The sequence below is a fragment of the Nymphalis io genome, chromosome Z (assembly GCF_905147045.1).
Source record: "Nymphalis io chromosome Z, ilAglIoxx1.1, whole genome shotgun sequence".
Lineage (NCBI taxonomy): Eukaryota > Metazoa > Arthropoda > Insecta > Lepidoptera > Nymphalidae > Nymphalis > Nymphalis io.
In genome coordinates, this window is record NC_065918.1 from 4,402,104 (window position 1) to 4,425,888 (window position 23,785).

The 23,785-nt window shown below is 31.6% G+C and overlaps 1 protein-coding gene across 5 annotated transcripts; it reads left to right on the forward strand.

Moving 5' to 3' along the window:
* Window positions 1-332: 332 nt before the first annotated feature.
* Window positions 333-23,384, forward strand: LOC126780595 (serine/threonine-protein kinase tricornered). Of its 5 annotated transcripts, none has more exons than XM_050505201.1 (11): window positions 333-634; window positions 3,176-3,256; window positions 10,649-10,793; window positions 11,213-11,360; window positions 11,562-11,672; window positions 12,157-12,398; window positions 13,235-13,374; window positions 13,686-13,869; window positions 16,700-16,864; window positions 17,743-17,906; window positions 18,737-23,384. In XM_050505201.1, exons 3-11 carry the CDS (start codon window positions 10,672-10,674, stop codon window positions 18,850-18,852), a joined length of 1,392 nt encoding a protein of 463 aa, XP_050361158.1. In that variant the 5' UTR covers window positions 333-634; window positions 3,176-3,256; window positions 10,649-10,671; the 3' UTR covers window positions 18,853-23,384. The 5 variants fall into 5 exon arrangements, with proteins under 5 accessions (XP_050361158.1, XP_050361160.1, XP_050361155.1 ...); XM_050505203.1 differs by having other exon boundaries at window positions 10,661-10,793; XM_050505198.1 differs by lacking the exons at window positions 333-634; window positions 3,176-3,256 and adding an exon at window positions 4,515-4,583 and having other exon boundaries at window positions 18,737-18,852; window positions 20,957-23,384.
* The last annotated feature ends 401 nt before the right edge of the window (window positions 23,385-23,785 follow it).

The following is a 23,785-nucleotide window of genomic DNA, read 5'->3' on the forward strand; positions in this document are numbered from 1 at the left end:
ATCGTTGTTTTATTTACTTCCTTAAATTTAGATTACATACGTATTTGTAATTATTAAAAAAAGCAATAAATATGTTTTGATCAAATATTAACTCTATAATATCATAAACACATTAAGGGAAATTAATCGCTTTAATTGTTTTTTTTTTCAACACAATGATATTAAGAAGAAGGTTTTTCGCTTTATCTTATTGTTTAGTCTATAACTAAAACTAAAATAAAATATGCATAATACATTGACCACAGATAATTGTAATCTGTGGTCAATGTATTTATTATCTGTGAAATATAATATCGAATCGTCTATCATCTGTGTTTCAACCTGACATTTTCTTTGTGCAATTTACTTAGATCGCTCATGTAAAGTCCCGTTACTTTACTTTCGTAATTCATTTAACAAAGGCATTTATTAACTATCCTCAACGGTGAACCACGGCTTGTGTCAAAGCCCGTGTCGGGAATCATCAAGCGCCGTGGAGTTCAGTGACACCGTTACTGAGTCGAACTTTGTGATTGTATTTTATCGATTTTAACTTTCTTGTGCAACACATTGTTTTTATGCTGTTTATTTATTAGTGTGGTCGGGTAGCTGGCCAACAAGCAGGGGGGATTTTCGTGTGGAAGGTCCAAGCAAGGTGAGTCTAAACTACAAAGTATTGTCAGGCTCGAGGTCATTTTACTACGTGTATTAGAAACATATTTAGTTATTGATAATTGTTATACAGTCTAAAAATATCCTAACGATTATCTTCCTTATGATAGGACCGAGGTTTCTTTCCAGGTCACAATATGATAAAATGTTACATGAATTATTTTTGGCTGTGATTCATCTTGTATCAGTATTGTAACTGTTGTTGTACATTGTCTTGCTAGCACTCCTTGAACCGTGAAATTTACGGGTACAGTACAAGCTTTCATTCTGAATATTATTTTTTCAATTATATACCTATACAAATTAAATATCTTAGTTTTGTGATGCATCATAAATTTATGAATATTTATGTATGGAGTGCATATTCCTAATATTATGTATATGTGTGATTTATTACATACATAAGGGGTTTTTTAGGTTTTTTACTTGTTTAATTATTATAAATTATACTCTATATAAATATAGTTGCAATTGTAGAGTCAAAACCTTTGATGTGTAAAATTTCTTATATTAATATTATCTATACCTAAATATAAAAATATACTCTGTCAACATGATTTATAGAAATTTCAATTACCATAAATAATAAAAACAAATTGAATAGCATATCCTAATCATCATACTTATAAAAATATTAAGTAAGAGGGCTATTTTAATTTTTTTATGTTTAGCCTATTAACCTACCTTTATAAAACATGATAATGGTCCAATGTGTTAACTTTGAAACTGTTTAAAATCTGAATTAGATTATATTGTAGGTACATGATAGCAGCTTGGGTTTGTTCGACTGCCTATTCCCAAATAGTGGTACTTTTTACTTACAGTATCAGTATAAGTAAGTGTAATGCACAGTTAAATTAAATGAAGGTATTATCTAATAATATACTGGTAAAGGAAAAAATAATAATAAGAGTAAAGGAACATTCATTGAATTATATGTTCATACTAAAACACATTGTATAATTAAATAAAATATATATCTTACATTGATTTGCTTATAGAACAACATGTATATATTTATAAGAATAAATATTTGCTTTTTTGATTATAAATTGGGTTTTTTCACTTTGGAAAGTATTAATTTCTAAATCAAAACTATAAATAAATTAATGAATGTCCAGTAGTGGTTTGAAAATTAATACCACTACTGCTAATATGATTTATCTTTTTTATTTATTTTTTAAATATTTAGTACTTTAGTTTTTAAAAGATAAATGAGATGAATGCACAAGAAACAGCATGAATAGATTCTATTTACATATTTTAATAACAGTCTTAAATTAAAACCAATTTCGTAGATTGAGTGGTCCATAAAAATAGATGAATAGAAAATTGCACAACTATAATTCATATCAATAAATATTTTATTGCTAGATCATCAATCATATAAATTAGTATTTGTTATTTATGTACATAATGTAAGCAAAGATATGTCCTATTCTTTTTGTGACACATGTGTTGTGTTAAATGACTAAATGTCATATAACACAATACTTTTCTATTCTATTATAATGTATTCATACAAATGTATATAACATGGTATAATTTACAAGAACCACTTGAATTTTTCATATAACATTAGTAAAAATTCATACTTTAATATTTTTGTTTGTAAATAGAAAGACAGTTATTTTAGAATATAGGTCACTTTATAGTAATAGTTAGTTACTTAAGCTAAGTAAAAATATTTAAATTATAGACACATTTAATAGTGTCTGTGTAGAATGTGTAAGGTTTCTTATGAATTTTACTATTGATAGCTAATGATATAAATGAGCATATATAAATAAAAACAATAATATTACACTTGAAAAAATATTGAGAATGTTTTTTTTTTTAAATTATAGGTATCATGTGTTACAAGTAATAGAATATAACTTTCTTATTCTTATGTAAGTAACATGATAAGTATATAATGTGAGTAATTGGCATAAAACTATTTAAATAAAATTAAGTAGATAAAAAAGAAATTACAATATATTTATTTATAAACTCTTTTTTCCGTATTATGTTAGATTCCACCTATAATGATCTATTTATTATTTATTTATATATATATTTTTTCTTATGTAAAAAATATGTAATATACATAATACAATTTTCATTATATTTTTTCTTAAATGTTGGTTTAGTTTAAAAAGATTTTTTTTTACTATTTTTTTTATTAATATATACATATATAATATGTAGCTTTTCTTTCCAAACTAAATAGGTACTTAATAAAAATGGGAAGTTGTTTAATTTCTAAGACTATCCGTTGTATGATGTCCAGTTGGTAGGATGTTTGGTCACTTCCTTTCAGTGTTATTATTAAGTGGATTCTATTGTGTATAATAATTTGTTATGTCATTTTAGAACAAAAAAAAAGAAGGTTCAACATATTTATATAATAACGGTTATGATACATAATACTTATGATTGTAATTAAATGGAATATATTTATTTACTTACCAAATTTTAAATTTCTTATGAGCATTCTAGCTTTCAGTTCTTGCTCAATTTAAAACTGCCTTTCATTTTACAGAGTAAGCCGTGTCTTGGGGTAAAAGCAACACGGGCACTACGGTGGCCCCTGACACCCTAGCGCCAGCGCCCCAGCCCCCGGGTAAAGTACTTTTATTATTATATATTTTTAGCTTGTAGAATAGTGAATATACTCTATGACCTTAGACTATTTAATGACCAGTTCCCAACGACTTGGTCATGTCAATGCGTATTTACAATAGCAATGTTAGGTATTATAACAAGCTATACATATTTTCAATGAGTACCCAACCTTTTGATTAGAATTGTTATGATCCTAATGCCATAATTACGCTGTCCAATTTACGCCTTCTAATCAAAACTCAACAGCCTTTTGTTATTTGATTGACATCCATGTCCATATGCTTGCGGAATCTGTTGTCACTAATTATGTTCATGTGATTATAGTTACAGTATATAAGGTAGTTAGGTAAAGTATCAGCTGTATAAGTTATGCATGATATAGTATAATTAATTTATTAGTATTCTCTTAAATCAAATGTAATGCAAGAAAACATCCTAAAGTTTAGTTAGGTACTCTTATAATTAAAACAGTCATAAAATAAATTATTGTCAATATCATATAAATAAATTCGCTTACTAGTAGCTAACTAAATCTTAGATTAACTGCTATCATTAATCCTTAGAGCAATAAATACATTTTTATTATTAATTTATCATGTCACAATAAATGCACATTTTTTAAATCATGATATAATGCTAATTTATTTTAGTATTTTTTATAAAAATATATTTAAAATATATTTGTAGTTTCCTACACTCTATATTCAATATTTTGAGAATTTCCAAGAATTTTGAAGTATCATAACAAATTAAGTATAAAGATAAACTATACTAATGTTATAAAATTTGAAATTTTTGTGTTTGTTTGTTATGGATAAACAAAACAACTACGAAACCGATTTTAAAATTTCTTTCACCTACAGAAAACTACATTATCAGCGAGTAAATAAATTATAAGCCTACGTATAATTTATTTAAAAAAAATAAAGGTCCATACGAAAATTACAATAATGTAACCTAAGGTATTATTTTTTTCCTATAAAAATCATTATTTGGCGTGCTCTGCGAAAACTATGAATGATATGTAAAATAAAGTTTTACATGTCTATAATACTTATTATTACTTACACAAAGTTAAAACACAACAACTGTCTTTTTTTTTTAAATTAATCAATAATAACACGGGTAGATCGAAAGATGACGATTCGATCTACCCGTGTCATTATTAGGATAAGGCGTCATCTTTCGATCTACCCGTTAAAAAGCTTTATAATAAAGTTTTAACGTGTACATGTAACTTCCTTTTTATATTATTCGAAACGGACTTTTTGTCTAGAAGCTAGGACCCGATATGAGCGAACCACGGATATCAGGAGCGAATAGCGGTAATACGCTTTAGTCTATTATTCACATACATCTTTTATCATTTTTAAACTAGAAACAGTTGAATAGTACGTTTTTTTAATTTTTATATATTTTTTATTATTTAAAGTTTTATAACACTTTATAAAAAATTAAGCAGCCGCGGTGTCCTTTCGAACTTTGAACTATAAACTTAATACATAATTTAAATTAATATCTTAAGAGTTACGGCAAAATTAAAATACTCGCACAAGAAAAAATACTATGGTGGTGCCTAACATTGCGGTGGCGAAGTACCAAAGGTTTCCTATGTTCCATTCGTATGTACCATGTTCATCACATATTCTACCGCAAAACAGCAATATTTAGTACTGTTGTGTTCCGATTTGAAGGGCGACGGAGCTAGTGTAACTACAGGCACAAGGGACAATTTAGTTCTCCAGGTTGGGAATTGGCGATGTAAGGGATGTTTAATATTTTTTATAGTGCCACACAATCACTTTAACGATCAACAAATTATTTATTTATATAGATTTTCGTTTATTTTTCTAAAATATATTACATATTTGTAGGTTTACTCCTGTAAACATGACATGAATATATCAGTTATGTTAACCTGACCTAAGAAAATTTGAAAGTATTAAGCGATTATTTCTCGAACATAATTGTGCAATGGCTAAGATTTATGAGGAAGCTCCTAAAAACAATGACATCATAACCTTGTACTCGCTTCTGTTTGTTTATTCGCTCAATAAACACGTTCCAATGAAAACAAGCTATACGTATTATGTAAATAATGAAATATGTCACGATTCGTTTTGTCCATACTTACAAAAACCATTAAATTTATTTTATTCAACACCAAAAATTGCTTTGCAACGCCACTTCCGCGTTACGTTTGAATGTTCAGCTATTTTTATCGAAATCGTAATATGGCATTGAGGATTTTTTTATTTGATTAAATTTTTATTACAATTATTTAATTCGTCATAAGTCTTATTCTTTGATCAATTAAATAAAATACGTTCTATAAGTAACTCGCTGAACCGAATGCAAAAGTCGACATTAAGCTGCCAAGTGCAAGTACACAGCGGCGCACGACTGCGCACGAGTGCGTGCGCTTGACGTGTCAATTTTTCTTTATGCAATACAAGTGTGGTGTAGTAGTGTAAGCGAGTTGGCAAATTTAGGCTAAACAAGAATACGCATATAAATAAATGTTTTATGAATATAATAAATACTTTTAAGTGAATATTTATTATGTATATGTATTATATAAAAAGTAATCAAGAAGACACCCTAGTATATTTTAACTATTGTGTCTTATAACAACGTGTCTTTGTTTAATTTAACTTTATAATGCTTATAGCGAATATTTGGTGACACACCTTTCATACGTTATCTACACTTGATTTATCTATAGAGTAGTTAAATAAACTACAAAATTATTTGGTGCGCAATATTGATAAGTACCTATATATAGTATGTTATAAGATTAATACTTGAATGTCTGTTACTTCTGTAATTCGTGAAATATAAGTGATGATAGTTTCTTTGTTAAGAAAAACACATATTATCCGGTCGTTAGTTAATATCACAATATTTATAAAAGTATTCTATTTCACGACCTACTTAACTAATAGCACAAAAGTTCAAGGAATGAAAGGCTCTCATTTCATTCATCATTTCTTTTACCACTTTTTCAATAAAGCGTTTATTCCAGCTTCTTCGTCAGCCTTGGGAAAAATTCCAACTTATTATTTATTTAAAATAGGTAGACAGATTGGCATAGGACACTGGCCACCTGATGGTAAGTGGTCGCTACCGCCCATATAAATTGGCACATTAAAATATATTACTATCTATCCCTTACATCGCAAGTGCTCTACTAATCATGGGAACTAAGAACACGGGCTAACATAACCTTTAAATGGGAACGCAACAATAGTAAGTACTTCTTATTGTTATTTAAATATTTATAAAACCTAATAGATTAGCCTTACCTACGTTTAGCGGTAGAAAACGAGTCGTGTGGCTAGTATCTACCCAGACCACCAAGTAAATTTTCGTCAAAATGTGTTATGAACAGCTTTCGTTTTCATTTGAAATGCTTTTCTATGTGTTAATTATAAATTAATTTGTATTTATCTTGAATCATTCTATTAAGCGTATTTAACAAATGACTTTCATTATAAAACAACCGCGGGCCGCGGGTTCCTGACCGCTGATTCAAAACTCCTTTGTCTTTACTGAAAATTGATCAAGGCCTACTTGAATTTATTTTTGTTTGAAAATTTCGGACCCATCTTAGATCAGAAGTTCAAGGAAGTCAGATATTGTACTAGGACGTAGTGACCTCAACCAACCGTCCAGGGCAGGCGTCGTCTAACATCGCATGTCGCCCTTGTTTAAAAAGACTATGCCACTTGTAATTCTTGGGTTTACTAGGGCCATGGCTTCTATTCACGGCTTCCATTTAACAAATTTGGAAAATTCATGTCTGGTCGAACTTTATTACAACGCAAAACTGTTTATTCTTCTTCTGAATCGCCCCGTTGACATGATTTATGACGTAAATGAATGACGTCATAAGGTTAAAACGTGATATATACAAATTCATGTGTTTCCAGTTGATACCGTTTAATTGTACCGTTGGAATTGAAAGAAAGGCTGACAAATAAATTGAACTAAACTTATCGTTTTTTTCATAACTTTTTTTCTATCATTCGTTACATAGATAATAAATTCAAGAATGGTGTGTAATCGTCATTTTAAAGTTATGTATTTTAAATTGGCGATAATATATATACAAAATACACTAACAATAATAATTTAAAATATAACTCGTTCTAATTTTTGTGAGTCATCTTATTGGTCACGTCGTGTAACAAGTGTAGTCGAACTTCGGTTAAATTAAGTGACGTAGATACTATTTTGGAGGGTCCGTTTTTGCGTTTGTTGTAGCGTACCAGTAAATAAATAAATAAACGAATAATTCATTTATTTTTATTTTTATAAGTAAGTATACTTAATAAAAATGAAAAGTAATTTGTTTTATTTTTTAACATTAAACTTGTTCAAAAATGTTAGATTAAAACAGTATATTTTTATTATACTTTGTGATGGTTCTCGCTCCGCATCGAATAATTAATTATAGGCAGTTTAAAGTTCACCGATTAATCAGTCTTGAATAGTTGATGTATGCTATTGATTCCATTTATTCATGGCCATTATAAAGTTTATTTATTTCTCTCTATACCTTACAACTGTCAAGACAAAAGCAAGCTCTTTGCTGCGTCATTTGTATTAAAATGTTCATCGCAAGCTTAATCAATGTTATTAGATGTGAAAGTTAATTTCATGTTAAAGCAATTGATTTAATGAAATCGTTTGTTTTATCTAAAATGTATAAAAATAAAGACCGTTATCATAATACTTAATTCATATGTGTAATGAACGTAATCTATTCCGTTTATAAAATAAAATGTTATAATTACTAACAAAACAATAAAAATCACTTCTTTATAATATATGCCTGTATTTTACGAATTTTATTGCCAATATTATGCCAATATACAACGCCACTTTTTTAAGAATACACTTAAACCTATAAGATATTATACTATATCCGCCATTCCATCCTTTTTTATGCTTGGCGAAATCCTCTACGAATACTTCCCTTCCCAGGGAGGCGAAGGAGCTATGTCGGGCTCCTTCTGACTAAAACCCCGAGGTGTCCTAGAACCCCTCTAGTCGCAGCTATATGGCGCAGCCGCGAACTCCAATGTAAATTTTCGGAATTCCTCCAGTGGTCGCCCAGACAAGACCCACATCAGGAGTTACTCTCTTCGCAAGGCACGCCGAAATACTTAGTGTGCCTCAAGCATTCAGGGCCACACTCCGGATAGTATTCGTCCCCGTGCCAGCTACTTATAAGTTAATCGTTATGGGGACAGTTGTCTAATGTTCATTAAGTTTGCCAATGAGAGTTCTCGTCCAGCGACTGAAATATTCTCGCTGTCCAACTTACTTTGGACACTCAACTAATGTATATTCCGAGGTATCCTCGAAATGTCCGTATTCATGACACTTGCCACTCTGCACATATACCTTCAAAATAATCGGATCCTGTAATGATCTGTCACTGACCGCTACTTTATCTTAAATAAAGCCAATCCAGTCCACCCAACATATTCTGTGTTGAATTAGTAAGGTTGAATATTTATTCATTGAATTATATACATTAATCGATGTATATACATGTCTATGTCTAATGCGAATCGAAGATGCAGTGTAGACCAATCAAAATGGCTCATTACTTCTAGTGTTTATGGAGTAATTATCACTGATACTTTCAAAATGATCAATGTTATTGTAAATATACAAAATAATTTTGTAAATATGTCTCTTCATGACATATTTACTGTTTCATGCGGACCAAACTGCATGAAACAGCGGAATTTGTATGACTTTAAGTGACATTTTGCCGTTACCAGTGATCGGTTGAATGTTGGAACGATACATTGCAATTATTAATTTGTTCAAAACGGTTATTTTTTCATAGAATTCAATTTATTGCATATTTGATTTTTGTCGATCTTAACTAAATTAAAAGCATTCAACCTTTATTAAAACTCCATCTTAGCATTAAGTTTAGGTACTGAAATTGTTTTTTATAGCTCACAGCTTCTCTGCATTGCATTACATTACATTCTTTGCATTTTAAATGCAAAAAGTTTTATGACCTTTTTAATTACTTTATAAAGAGGAATACTCCATTAATTCTGATGTTTGTGCAATCTTTTTCAATGTAAATGAATAATTTCGATTGTATGTATTTATTTCAATGTTTTGCAAAACTCAAGATCAAATAAGCCAGGTGCGGGGCGTTTATAACGCAAAAGCGGATTGACTTAGACCGCACCTGGTCTGGAAAAGAAAAATACACCGATCGACGGCGCCTTTTTTACAATTCGCGGCGGCGAATTTAAATAACGAAATAAAGTAATTGATTGCTATAATTTATTTCATCATTCACAATGATTATTTGTTGGCTTCCGATACGATTCTGTATTTCATTCAAATATTTTAGCAATTCATATATAATTAGAGAACTAGTAATTCATTGGTAGTTACAAAAACTAGTAATAACTAAACGTATAATTTGGGTTTAAGTTTTGGAATTCATGAGAAAGCTTGGATGCGCCGTCACAATTTTTTTCTAAAAATTATCTTTTTTGCATTTTATATTTAGATAAAAATAACATAAACTATTTGAATATAAATTAACTAAAACGTTCATTAAGTTTTATAAAAAAATATTTAACTTCTACTATCCAAGATACTAGAGCCTACACATCGTGTAGGCTCTCAAGTATTGGTTTTATTAACGTTTTTGAAAAATGTCAATGTTAGGAAAAATAACACTAAACCTCTAACTTAAATTCGCCCAAAATGTTGATGTTCCATTTAGCATCAATAGTTTCAGACGAAGGTTTCAAGCGACTTAATATATTCAGGCTATTATTATTTTAAATAATAAACAATTGTGCTTTGCCGTATACTCAATGTAATTGTGTAGATGCCGCTGCAATTATTATTCTATGTGAAATTCAACTGTAATAGCAGCTGCAGAACGTGACGTCAACTTTTTAATGTGGTATCTGTTAAATAAAAATACAGTCCACATTCGTGTCTTCTTTTCTGGAGAACATTCTCTGCTTTCAATATAGTTCATTAAATCATTCAAAATGTCTCTATGTTGCTTAAGAGCTTGCTTCCCGAATAGAGTTTCACATCACGATTCGAGACTACATCCAGAACCAGAACTGTCTGGTTGGTTGAGATTTTTTAATGAATATAAAGCATATAAAGTAAAAGTTTGTTGTTATTAAATGAAAACATATAAAACTGAATAGGAATTTGTTCGTATAAATTATTTAATATACTTTCATTCAACTTAAAGAGCAAATGTCAAATATGTCATTTTACATATTAAAGTTTGTTGCGAGAAACTTTAGACACAATTTTGATATTTTTGTAAAGTGTGTCCGTGAAGAGCGATACAATAATCAAAGTGTAATTGCAGATGTTGTTGCAGGGGTGCTGGAGATGACTGGCACCGACAACATCCGCTTCAGCGGGCACACCCTCGACAAGGCCACCAAGGCTAAGGTGACCTTGGAGAACTTCTATACGAATCTCATCACACAGCACTATGAGAGAAAACAAAGGTACGTTTAGTGCGGCGTAATACGGTCTGATGAAAATCGACAGTGATTTAATTGCTTTATTAATAAATTTATAAGTGATTCCGATCCGTACCGATTTGTTAAGGAAAACTTAAGATGATATGCTAAAAGTTTATAACTTTTTTTGGGCGCCAACCAAATAAAGAGCTGTTATACATATTTATATGAAATGGTTAGAAGATTTTTCTCAGTGAAATTAGTTACTGTAGATTAGTATCATAAGTATCTTCTATCTTAAGATCGAATTATAATTACCTTAAGTCGCTGATAAAGTCATATATTTATAAACATCTTATAAAAAAATAAAAAATGTGTACCATAAAAAAATAGTAGTATTGCTAGTCGCGAATAACTTGCTCCTTGAATTTATTGTAGATTGAAATCAATTATATTTTCATTAGACTGGAGAAACTTGAGGATTCCCTCAAGGACGAGAGTCTATCTGAGACTCAGAAACAGGAGAAGCGTCAACAGCATGCGCAGAAAGAGACGGAGTTCCTAAGGCTTAAGCGTTCCAGGCTTGGAGTTGAGGACTTTGAGCCTTTGAAGGTCGGTTGGATATTGAAGTTCGTTTTAAATAATATATTGATGATATTTAAAATTTTTACAAATAATTACAAAGCCACTCACTTAAAAATTCATCTGCTATTTGCATTCTATGCATTTAAGCTTTTTGTCAATATCGGCTGTTAAAAATAATTTCTTATTGATATATTTTCTAATACTTAATTATAACAATTTCTTTAACAGGTTATAGGTAGAGGAGCGTTTGGTGAAGTTCGACTAGTACAGAAAAAGGATACCGGTCACGTGTACGCCATGAAGATACTCAGGAAAGCAGATATGCTTGAGAAAGAGCAGGTACCTAAATTAAATATCAAAATCGTGTTAAATTAGGACCGATAACAGTAAAACACCCGCAATAGTTACACCATTTAATGTAGAATCTTCGCAAAAGCTACCGATATACCTGTGCTGCCAAACAAGATCAAGTCCGATTTTATTTGGTCGTGTACGCGTAAGGTATTTAAATATCCATATACGCAAAACGTCTAATCATTAATATGCCAATATAGCATAACGATTGAAATGTGTTGAAACTGAAAAAAAACTATAAACATTATGATAGAATATTGCCTATCACTAATTCGTATGCGCGTGTGTGTGCGCACGCAACAGCGTATGTAACGCAAACAACTGAAAGATTGTTTTTTAATAATATTATAGTTTTATTCATTTACATTTTTTTAAAAGTTATATCGCGTAATATTTATTATTTGAACTTTAAATCAAATATTAATAGTTTTACTATTGTTATTAACTAACCGAATTCCTCAAACTATAGGTCGCTCATGTCCGAGCTGAACGCGACATTCTCGTCGAGGCGGATCACCAGTGGGTCGTGAAGATGTACTACAGTTTCCAGGATCCGATGAACCTATATCTCATAATGGAATTCCTTCCCGGAGGCGACATGATGACACTACTTATGAAAAAGGATACATTGAGCGAAGAGTGCGCTCAGTTCTATGTAGCTGAAACAGCCCTGGCTATCGACAGTATACATAAACTTGGATTTATTCACAGGTTAGGTTTTTAAATTGTAATTGTTTTAAATTTTAATTTAAATTGTAATCTAACGCGTTTTCCGAACAGTTTTGATTTTAAAAGGGTAGTTGATGAACTCAAACTCAACTCAACTCGCCTAGCCCAATAAAAAGCTATTGGGTTTTTGTCGAGAAATTATCAGTAGCTCGGCGATAAGAGGTTAGCTGTTTTTATACTCCCTTGTTTCGGAGAGCACGAAAACTCATAGCCGAGATGGCCCTGTGGTAAGAACGCGTGAATCTTAACCGATGATTGTGGGTTCAAACCCGGGCAAGCACCACTGAATTTTCATGTGCTTAATTTGTGATTATAATTCATCTCGTGCTTTACGGTGAAGGAAAACATCGTGAGGAAACCTGCATGTGTCTAATTTCACTGAAATTCTGCCACATGTGAATTCTACCAACCCGCATTGGAGCAGCGTGGTGGAATAAGCTCCAAACCTTCTCCTCAAAAAGAGGAGAGGAGGCCTTTAGCCCAGCAGTGGGACATTCACAGGCTGTTACGGTTACGCAAAACTCATAGTCATAGTCAAACATAAAAATGTTCAGTATTATTGTGTTCCGGTTTGAAATGTGGGTGAGCCAGAGTAACTAGAGACTCAAATGACATAAGGAGTTAGTGGCCAAGGTTGGTGGCGCATTGGCGATGTAAGGATGGTTAAAATTTCTTATATCGCTAATGTTGTTGGCCACCCACAAGTTTACCGTCAGGTGGCTCATTGTCAGTTTGCCTACTTATTTCATAAAAAAATACAGCAGTTCGGTAATGCTTATCAAACGTTATGATATGGTGTATTTTGTTTGTATTTACAGGGACATAAAGCCAGATAACCTGCTACTAGACGCCCGCGGTCATATAAAGTTGAGCGATTTCGGTCTTTGCACGGGCCTCAAGAAAAGCCATCGCACCGATTTCTATCGAGATCTTTCACGAGCTACGCCTTCTGATTTCAGTAAGTCTCAGTTTTTCTATTGTTTTATACGCAAACATTACACATGAGGAACATTATACTAGGGATACAATTTGCCCCGTCGTCATATGTAAAAAAATTATTATAACGATAATTAAAGCGATCCTTAACTTTTGAATCGGAATACAATAATCAACATTTTATTACACGTTTATATTGAAATTTATTTTCTAATAATGTATTGTTTGATTTTTTCAATAAGTGAACTAATTGTTATTAACTGTTGTTACAATTCGCATATTTTTATTTAATCTGTGTCATCTTAGTAACACGTTACTTAATATAAAGGACAGATTTCTTTTCAGTAACGACGTCGTCGTCGGCGATGGACTCGAAGCGTCGTGCCGAGTCCTGGAAGCGGAACAGAAGAGCGCTCGCGTATTCGACCGTCGGGACGCCGGACTACATCGCACCGGAAGTGTTCCTGCAGACGGGATACGGACCTCAGGCTGACTGGTGGAGCTTGGGAGTTATTATGTAAGTAATTGAACCAAAAAACTTTTCATTACTGCCTCGAAATGTTGTTAAATATTGATTCTTCAAGTACTAAGTGTTAAATTTGTATTAATATAACTACTGTATCATGATATATAATGGTAGGGATCAGATCTGCGAATAATATTTCTGGGCTATTGAAATTTCCTTCATGCCTGATTTGATTTATTTGCCACTAGAGCCATATAAATACAAAAGAACAGCAAATACTGTATTTAATGTATAATTAAAACAAAATAAATACTTACGCGACCAACATGCTATTTTCAAATGACGTATTTAAAACGTCAGCTTGCGAGTCTCTCACGGTAGGTCAATTTTCTTTGTACATTTCGTCGTAGCCAGTTATTATACAGATTGCAGGTAATTTCACATTTTCATAATTATTTGTGTCATGATATACACTTTGCGAATTGATATTATTGGACTGTCTTTACTTTGCTCGTTTTGTTGTCTTTAATTTTTACAATTTCAATTTCTATTGGATATGTTTTGGTGTGATGTTGCTTTTGCGAATTGCGTTGTTGTTTTACGATAAGTTCATTTCTCTGGATACTTATATAATCGGCGTTGACGTAGCTCATAATAAAATTTGCTTTCTAATATTAGATTTTTTAATCTTTACAATAATGCCAATGAAAAAATTTAGCAGATCATGCGAACGATATAATGATTTCTTATAATATAATTGTTTAGAAATAATCCGCACCGAAATGTACTGCAAAAGTATTGCTCAGTGAATGTTTATTATTAACAATTGGCGAAATAATTTATAAAATATATGACAAGAGCCTCGAGACACCCTTTGGAGAAAGATTGAAATCGATTAAGAAGAAGATTAATATTTACAATCGGCAAAAGTTATAGAATAATATATTTATAGTTATAATTTCTATTTTCTGGATAATATGAGTAACGATGTGCTTGCCCCGGTGTATATCTGATACTGCAACTATCTATAGCCTGTTCAGGCTTATATCGTCATACTTATAACTACATATACGCGGCTAAAGTAAAGCTCCCAGTCGACATGATTTCTTTCGAAATCTACAACATCAACTATTTTCACGTTTCAATCAAATTAAGCAAAACCTTAAACCTTCGACATGAATCAATCCGTCTATAAGTGAAAAATGGATGAAAATCCGTTTTGTAGTTTTTGAGTTTATAGCGTCCAGACAAACAGACAGACGCAGGGATTGTTTGTTGTCGGACTAGCCAAATGCTCTGGAGTAAATGCACGAGATTATGCACAAATACTCTCTCTTACTCTCTATTCTCTTTCTCTGATTCGATGACGCTGCCATTCGATTCGAGAGACTTAGGCTACGTTACGACGGTCTTTCCCGTTTAAAATACATGAAATTTTAGCGAATAGAGTAGAGACAGCAGAACATATATTAAATTCATCACACGGTGGGGTTTCGAAACGATTTTATCAAACAACTAAACAAATTAATTCTTTTTAACGCACGTTAAGATCGAAATGAAATGGTCGTGCGAATGTCTCTCGTGCAAGTGAAAAAATCAAATCGAATGGCCACCATGTGAACGTAGCCTTAGACGTAGGAATGCAACTTTAAGTACCTTACATTCCGTTGAAACTTATCAACTATTAATCTCTGGGTAGTTACTGCAGTCCTTAAGAGCTATATATATATAATAAGCTAAGCGCGCTGGACCAACTGTATTTGAAAATAGATACAGAAATATTATGGAGCGGTTTATGGAGGGGATTTAGAGTGATAATTAAATAATTCAATCTATATATATTTTTTCGCAATGTTCGCATTCACATTTTTTCTATTTCAAACCATAGACAATATTGATCTGATTTTTGTTTTAAGTAAAAATGCATTGTAAAATGAATACGTCCTAAGTGAATAGTTTATTTTAAAATATATATTTATTTGTATTTGACGCTCGCTTAGCAAAATTCGAATTTGAATTGATAATCCTAATTAATAATAACTAATATTTATATGAATAAGAAGCCGAGGTGGCCCAGTGGTAAGATCGCGTGAATCTTAACCGATGATCATGGGTTCAAACCCGGACAAGCACCACTGAATTTTCATGTGCTTAATTTGTGATTATAATTCATCTCGTGCTTGGCGGTGAAGGAAAACATCATGAGGAAACCTGAATGTGTCTAATTTCACTGAAATTCTACCACATGTACATTCCACCAACCCGCATTGGAGCAGCGTGGTGGAATAAGCTCCAAAACCTTCTCCACAAAAAGAGAGAGGACGCCTTAGTCCAGCAGTAGGACATTCACAAGCTGTTACTGTGAATATTTATATTAATGCGAAAGCGAATTTGTCTGTTTATTAGTTTGCTTTCACGTTTTAACTATTTTCATAGCGTTTCTAACACTCCTTCTCAAAAGTGGGCGAAGCAGGGGGAGGAAACTAGTTAATTAAATAATTATAGTATTATGAATCGATATTCTTATGTATAAACCATAAATATTGTTGCCTCATTTTTAGTGTAAGATTATCTTTACAATTTGTCTTGATTTTTTAATTTTCGAACGATACGATTTTTCACATATTTTTATTAAATTTAACGAGTATTAATAACTACCCCTAACGAATATTATAAACGCGAAAGTAAGTTTGCTTAAATTAAGACGCGAAAAGCGTTATGCTTTCGCGTCTTAATTAGTCAACCGATCATTATGAAATTTTGCATACACATTGTCAGGAGTACCGAAAAATAAGTAGGGTACCTAACACCTCGTCCAAATACGCGGGCGGATTAGCGGGCGTAAACTAGCTAATTAATAATATATACACTTTGATCACAGGTACGAAATGCTGATCGGTTATCCGCCATTTTGCTCCGAGTCGCCTCAGGAGACATACAGGAAAGTGATGTCTTGGCGGGAGTCCCTCACTTTTCCACCCGAAATACCGATCAGCGAAGAGGCACGGGAGACAATTCTTCGCTTCTGTTCCGAACCCGATCGCCGGTAAGATTGGGCACGATAACTATTTATTCCATTCAGGAAAACAGACGACAAAATGGTCCATTTGATGATAATTTGAAGTAAAAACTACTCATTACACCATCAACGGCCCATAACCCATGATATATTTGCCCTTCGCTTATAAAGAGGCTGGTCTCGTTAATCTTTAAACAGAAATAAAGATGCACAAAATATGAATATCTGTATACTGTTTGATTTTTCTTTATATATCGAACTTGAGAAATCTAATACAATAAATACATTGGACATATACAGGAAGTCTTTATCGATAAACTAATAATTCATCTTCATTTAAGAGATGCTTCTTCTTGCTATTTTAGAGGATCGTATAAGATATTTTTAATCATCCCATTCATTTATAAGAAATACCTGCTAAAGATACAGTCGCCCTTTAAGTTTCTGTTTTAAAGGGCAACATGTTTGTTTTTTGGCTGTTGTATGATTTAATACGATTCCCTGCCTAGTTTATACCACATGCTAGGATAGCGTAGACAATAAATTATATCATTTTGTTACAAAATATATTGTTGTATATATAAGGTAGAAAAACGTACAAGAAGGACTTCGTATTTTTGTGTGCCGGTTTGAAGAGTGAGTGAGTGTCTTAGTGTAGAGTGACTCAGTGTAACTACATGTACGGGGGATGTAACACCTTTGTTCCCAAGGTTGATGGCACATTGAAGATGCGAGGAATTGTTAATATTTCTTACAATGTCAATGTCTATAGGCGGTGGTGACTACTTACCAGCAGGTGGCACATTTGCCCGTCCGCCTACGTATTTTTTTTCTTTTTCAGATGTTTTTTTTGCGGAGGTTTATGTTATGTAATGTTAACATAAGTATCTCAAAACTGTTTGTAGACTTGGTTCACAAAGAGGCATCGAAGACGTGAAGTCGGTGTCGTTCTTCCGCGGCGTGGACTGGAGTCACGTTCGCGAACGTCCCGCCGCTATCACCGTGGACGTGCGCTCCATCGATGACACGTCCAACTTCGACGACTTCCCCGACGTCAAGCTCGAAATACGTGAGTGTAATCGTTACAAGTGTTTGCCTCTGGCTTTTTTATACACGGTGGAAAAAACATCAATTATGTGTTTATTCATTTATAATTATTAATTAAAACTAATATATCTAACTATTTATATTAATCTATAATTCTATACGAATAAATGACACGACGTTTTTCTTTTTTAAAAACTGAAAAAACCAATATAGATAACTTATACCAGACCATGCCGCAGGAAACGTAAAATTGACTGACTGCGTTGGTCTAGTGACTATATGTAAGGCCAAAGACCCGGAGGTTCTGGGTTCAAATCCCATGTCTGGCCAAAAAAAGTTATTGAGTTTATCTGTCGAAAATACTCTGGTCGTGTGGTATTGCCGTCCCATCGGATTATGAGAGTTAGTGAATAGAGAGTGTACCTGTGTTTGCACACACACACTTGTCCACTATAATATCTCCCGCGCAGTTGACTAATTTCTCTTGAGATTGGCCGCCGCGGCCGAAACCTGTTTGGAGGATATTATATTTATATAAGTAACCGTTTTTAGCAGTTTTCCCTTTTTTAATTTTTGACTATGGACAAGAGTGGGTTTTATGTTCCTGTAACAGCAACATTTAATCGGAAAAAGCAATTACTTTTACGAACCATAAACAAACTGAATCTATATATTCAAGTTTGTTTGTTGTTGTGTTTATTGAAATATAAAACATAGTAAAAATACAATAATTACTCGATTAACTTTTAATGTCAAAAATGAGATTATTGTGACAAATAGAAACTAAATAAACCATTGAATGTATAACCTGTAATCTTTTTTGTCTTGGACTTATTATTGTTTTATTTCCAGCATCAGCGCCCATATCCCAGGAGGGTGAAGTCGCTTATAAAGATTGGGTGTTCATCAACTACACGTTCAAGCGGTTCGAGGGTCTGACGCAGCGCGGGACGCCTACCAAGAAATGAGTATGAGAACAGCCTATTCCTAGGCCGGTGTACGTTGACATACCACGTGACCGTACACCAATCAAATGTTGCACCATTGTATAAGTTCATGGACACAATAATCACATCTCCATTGTCTTTGTATATATAATTAATTTCTTTCAATATTATAAATTATCTGTTTAAAAAAAATTAATGTAAATAATTGTTTTGATTCCGTTGAAATTGATTTCTTCGATGACTTTAGATTAAGTTTGTTTGTTTGTTTTTATTTATTTATAAATGTACTATTTACAGTGGAGGTTGATGATGTATACTTATATCAAGACAATTAACGCGAAAGTGCAACATTAAAGTTATGATAGTAAACAGTGTACTGTCCAATATATTCGGCTTACAATTTGTGATCCCTGGGATAAACATGTAAGCGGAAGTTTATTGTGCATACCAAAGTCTCAAGTCGAATGTATGTGTGTCAATATGTACCGGTTGTTTTTGTATAGGATTGAATGAATAGAAGGGTAAAATTCAACAAGCGTAGAGCATTACATCAAATGAAACTTGGCCCCATCAAAAGGAATAGTTTTATGTACGAGTACATAATTATATTTAACCGAGAAATATATATATATATAAAGATATTTTATAAACAATTTACTATCTCTAAAACAACGATGTTCAGATTCAAGGGATCAGTACGTCCGCAGAATAATAATAAAGTCGAGAGTATTTTTTAATATTTAAATATTAATTATGGAAAGACTATTTAAAAATTCTTGTATTTGCTCAAAATATTTGATCTTTAAAAGTGTACAATTAATTCGAAATTTATTTTCTAAAATAAATCGAATCGCACAATATTTATATTTTTAAAATTCTAAACAAATCTTTAAAAATAAATTACGTAATTTTCTATTTACATGAATATATATTGGAGTAAAAAAGTACACAGTTACTAAAATATTTTTTGTACTTAATTTTGTTTTTGAAACATGTCTTTACTTGAGGAATTCTCGAATGTGATGGATTTATGTAATAATAAATTAAATTCTGATAAAATCGCTTAAAGAAAAATCGTTTGTTGTGAAAAGCTGAGTTTCATTTGAACAGTTCTTTGCTCTGCGCTTCATGTAAAAATATTACCAACAGGAAAATAATACTGAGTGTGTTTAACCGAGCTCGTACATTACTTCTGAGCTTACCCAGGCAAAGTTAGGTTCTTCATTGTATTTGCTCATATTAAACATCCATTTCATAACGAAAATGGTTAAACTATAGTTCGTAGTGCTTACATTCGCGTTTCGCTTTAATTATATATTTATTTCTATACGCCAAAAATTACATAGAAATTCCTTTTTGAAATTTGGAAATGCATTATATCTTGCCAAGTAGTTATTTTATACTCACGAGCGACCACTGATCACACGTCGAACGTGAACCGACTAAATGCGTGTCCATATCTTCAATAATAATTATAAGATAATTCGCATTTAAAAAATAATTTTGCTTTGTTTTTAATCAAATGTAATTTCGAAATACACCTACAACGTAAAGAATCTACACGATACTATAACGAATGTATTAAAATACCGCAACATATTGGGATTAGAGTAATATTAAAACATTTCGTCAATGTGAAAACGATTTTATATTTACTAGTCCAAAATGAACGACACTGTTCTAATATCAAAAATGTTTGTCCCTATATTAAAGTATTCCAGTCCCCTCTACACAGATATAACATTAAATGTTTATATTAAAGTATTTATGTATATAAAAATATAATGTATTATTACTCGAATGTGTTGGAAAATGAAAATGCAATATAATCCGTCCAAAACTTGAGTTACTATCGAATAGCAGGTATTAAATGAAATAAAATTAATTAATTATATCAACTTGTAATTATTATTAATTTCGAAATAAATCCTTATTTAATATAAAAAAATATTTATTGTAGTAGGGACGAACATTTTTGATTAAAAATATTCACTAAGTATACAAACAAAATTACATTATTTAATTGCACAAATTATATCATTTTCGAATTTAAAAAAAAAAAAAAAAAACAAAAGCACAACGAACTTCGTCGTATTGCTTCTGTCTAATAATTATTCGTTTTCAGTTTTCACCTCGTTCCTGACATGAAATATGAAGTTACCAAATATAAATGTTGAATTCGATAAGATGAATGTAGCGGAATAATTTTAATTGAACAAATTAGAGCTTCTACTTCTAATAAAATAAGTTAATGATTATGTAAAGAAATAACTACGAAATTTTCTATCACATTAGTATTACTGTAACTTCCTAGCTAAAGATTAGCAGTCTATATTACTTAGTGGTAGCTCTTGCCTGCAGCGTAAGTACAAAAGTAAGATATTTTGGATTTCTTCTGCCGATTGAAATACCGTATTAGGAGCGAAAAATATTGCCCATCTCGTCTGAACATTTAATTCTGACGTTAAAGCCCTTTCCACACTGGCCGAAAATTACATAACACGTTTTGTGTTAAAAACTATAAAAATCGGCATTTATTAATAATATCGTCACTGTCATCACACTATAGTCCAAAGTATATAGATTTATACGTAATATTTATCTAAAGATTATTCGATAACGTAGATAACTTACCTGTAACGATATTGTATTTGAGAAGTAATTAATAAGTGCGTACACAACGGTCTGTTGTTAAATGAACTATGTAGATAATAATTAATTGTTTATTGTAATACAGTAAGCACGCATAAAATACCTTCAGTAATATAATACAACTTGTCGATGTGTGCGGACTATACATTTGTGAGGTTGTTAGTGTGAAACAAGCCCAAAGTTTTGCATAGAGCCTATGTGAGATTGTAATTGCTTGTAAAATCGAAGAATATTACAATAAACGCTAACTGCCTTACATAAAATACATTGCCATGTATTTACTGTTTTACGTAATGTAATATGAATGTCCATTCTATGTATTCTGTATATCAGTGTTGAGGGATAATGATTTGTAAATTTAAGTTATTTTTTTTTTGTATAACTTCCTATAAATAAGCATAAAATCTGCATGTACACGTTTGTACGAAACCTATTCCTGTTTTATTTCGCTTTGATAATTATTAATATAGTATGTTGTAGATGTAGAACGTTTGCGTAGTTTACTAATAATATTATGAAGCGATGTTGTATAATTTCTAACTGTATCATTGGATTATTTTCATTATAGAACTAATTAATTATATTGTTTAGTTAAATTATTTAGTTAGTTTAATAGATGTATTCACGGTTAATTTGTCGCGTTCGTTACGTACCTTTGTATACGGCGCTTCGAATTAATGTTCTATGTCGAAACGGATAGATAGACGTGATGAGTATTGTGGTTTTTCTTACAATAATAACATTTCAGTGGTATAGAAATTTCGACATTATCCTCACTTAAATAAGGTTTGAATTAAAATATCCTTGAGCTTACAGTAACATTAATAGTACCACTGATCTATCCTCAGTGTTGTCCCATAGCATTAACGTTTAAACATTATCTGTGTAAGCGATGGTTAATTATTAAGCAGATTTCGAAAGTTTTTTGATATGTATGTGTTGTAGGATTAAGGCATGCTGCTATATGGAATGCTTACGCAGTTTTGTTATTTGATGTTTTAGGGAGACACGGTTATGTAATATTATATATTGGCTTCAAGGTCGCGACACGCCTGCGCGGTCAAGCGAACGGTACAGCTAAAGTGACCGTCGACAGAACAGTAATTTTTTAAAGTTAATATTATCTTCTGCTATATCTACTATCAATAAGAACCAGGCTTAATACATTCTTTATTAATAATAAATTTGAAGTTAATTTCACAAGACAAAATTCTTCAAATCATTTTGTTGATCTTTGGCTTTGTCACACACAGCAACTCTTATATTGTACACATAGCCTCGCAGGTTTGTCCCTAGCTTTAGGGCGCCTGATTAAGACCAAAATACAATTGGTCACTGGATATGTAGTGTTTGCAAATTATTTATGTAAGATGCGCTTGTCGATTTTTCAATCGTTTATCAAAATAGAGTTGATAAACATCGATTATGATAAATATATTATTAAAATTAAATTTCAATTTCACAATTTAATTTGTTACAACTTATTTATTTACTTAGTTAAGATGAAGTCGAGTTAAAGTAAGATATGCGCTTATATAAATGTCGTATTAGAAATTAACTTATATTTTGTCAGTTTAAAAAGCGAGAGCAAGATATCTTCGCTACGTATCCATGTACAGTCGGCATAATAATGTTTATACATAGGTATGTTACGTGCACTCATTACAGTTCAATGTTCACACTTTCAATGGAATATTATCGCTTTGGTGTACAGCGTCCACGGTCGCTTGTTTATTCATTGAATTTAAATGTTTGCTTTGTTATTGTTATAAATTAAAAAAATGAATTATTTAATTTCTTAAATTGTAAGTTTTGAACATATTTTGATACTTATTGTTTCTTCCATGTGATTTAAGAAAGTGGCAATACAAATAATCATTAAAGTGATATGTGTTTTTTTTTTTTAATATATTTGATAGACCTATTACTGTAGACCTATGAGTATGGTTTTGTTTCTTTACCCGTGTTTATATTATATTATACGTATGTAACTACAGGCATAAGGGACATCACATATTCGTTCCCACGGTTAGCGGCGCACTGGTGGTGTGCGGTGTGGGGACCACTTAACATCAGGTGGCCCATCCGTCTACCTATAACACAAAAAAGATACGTCTAGCTTTACCACATTGGACAAACTTACCTGTTGTTAAAATGTAAATTTTATTTTTTAATCAGTGTTTTTCTTGACAAACTATTTATTTAGCAACCAGACGTGGAACTGATTGTACAAAAATCTCGAATTGTTCTTTATAAAAATAGAACACCAAATCATATAAATTGATGTAAATTACTCACTCAA

Bases quoted from the DNA above. Each gene is read 5' to 3' on its own strand.
- LOC126780595 (XM_050505198.1), top strand. From the start codon at position 4,550: ATGAGCGAACCACGGATATCAGGAGCGAATAGCG. The intron at 4,584-10,648 runs GTAATACGCTTT...GTGTAATTGCAG, and splicing joins GATATCAGGAGCGAATAGCG to ATGTTGTTGCAGGGGTGCTG. The intron at 10,794-11,212 runs GTACGTTTAGTG...TATTTTCATTAG, and splicing joins CACTATGAGAGAAAACAAAG to ACTGGAGAAACTTGAGGATT.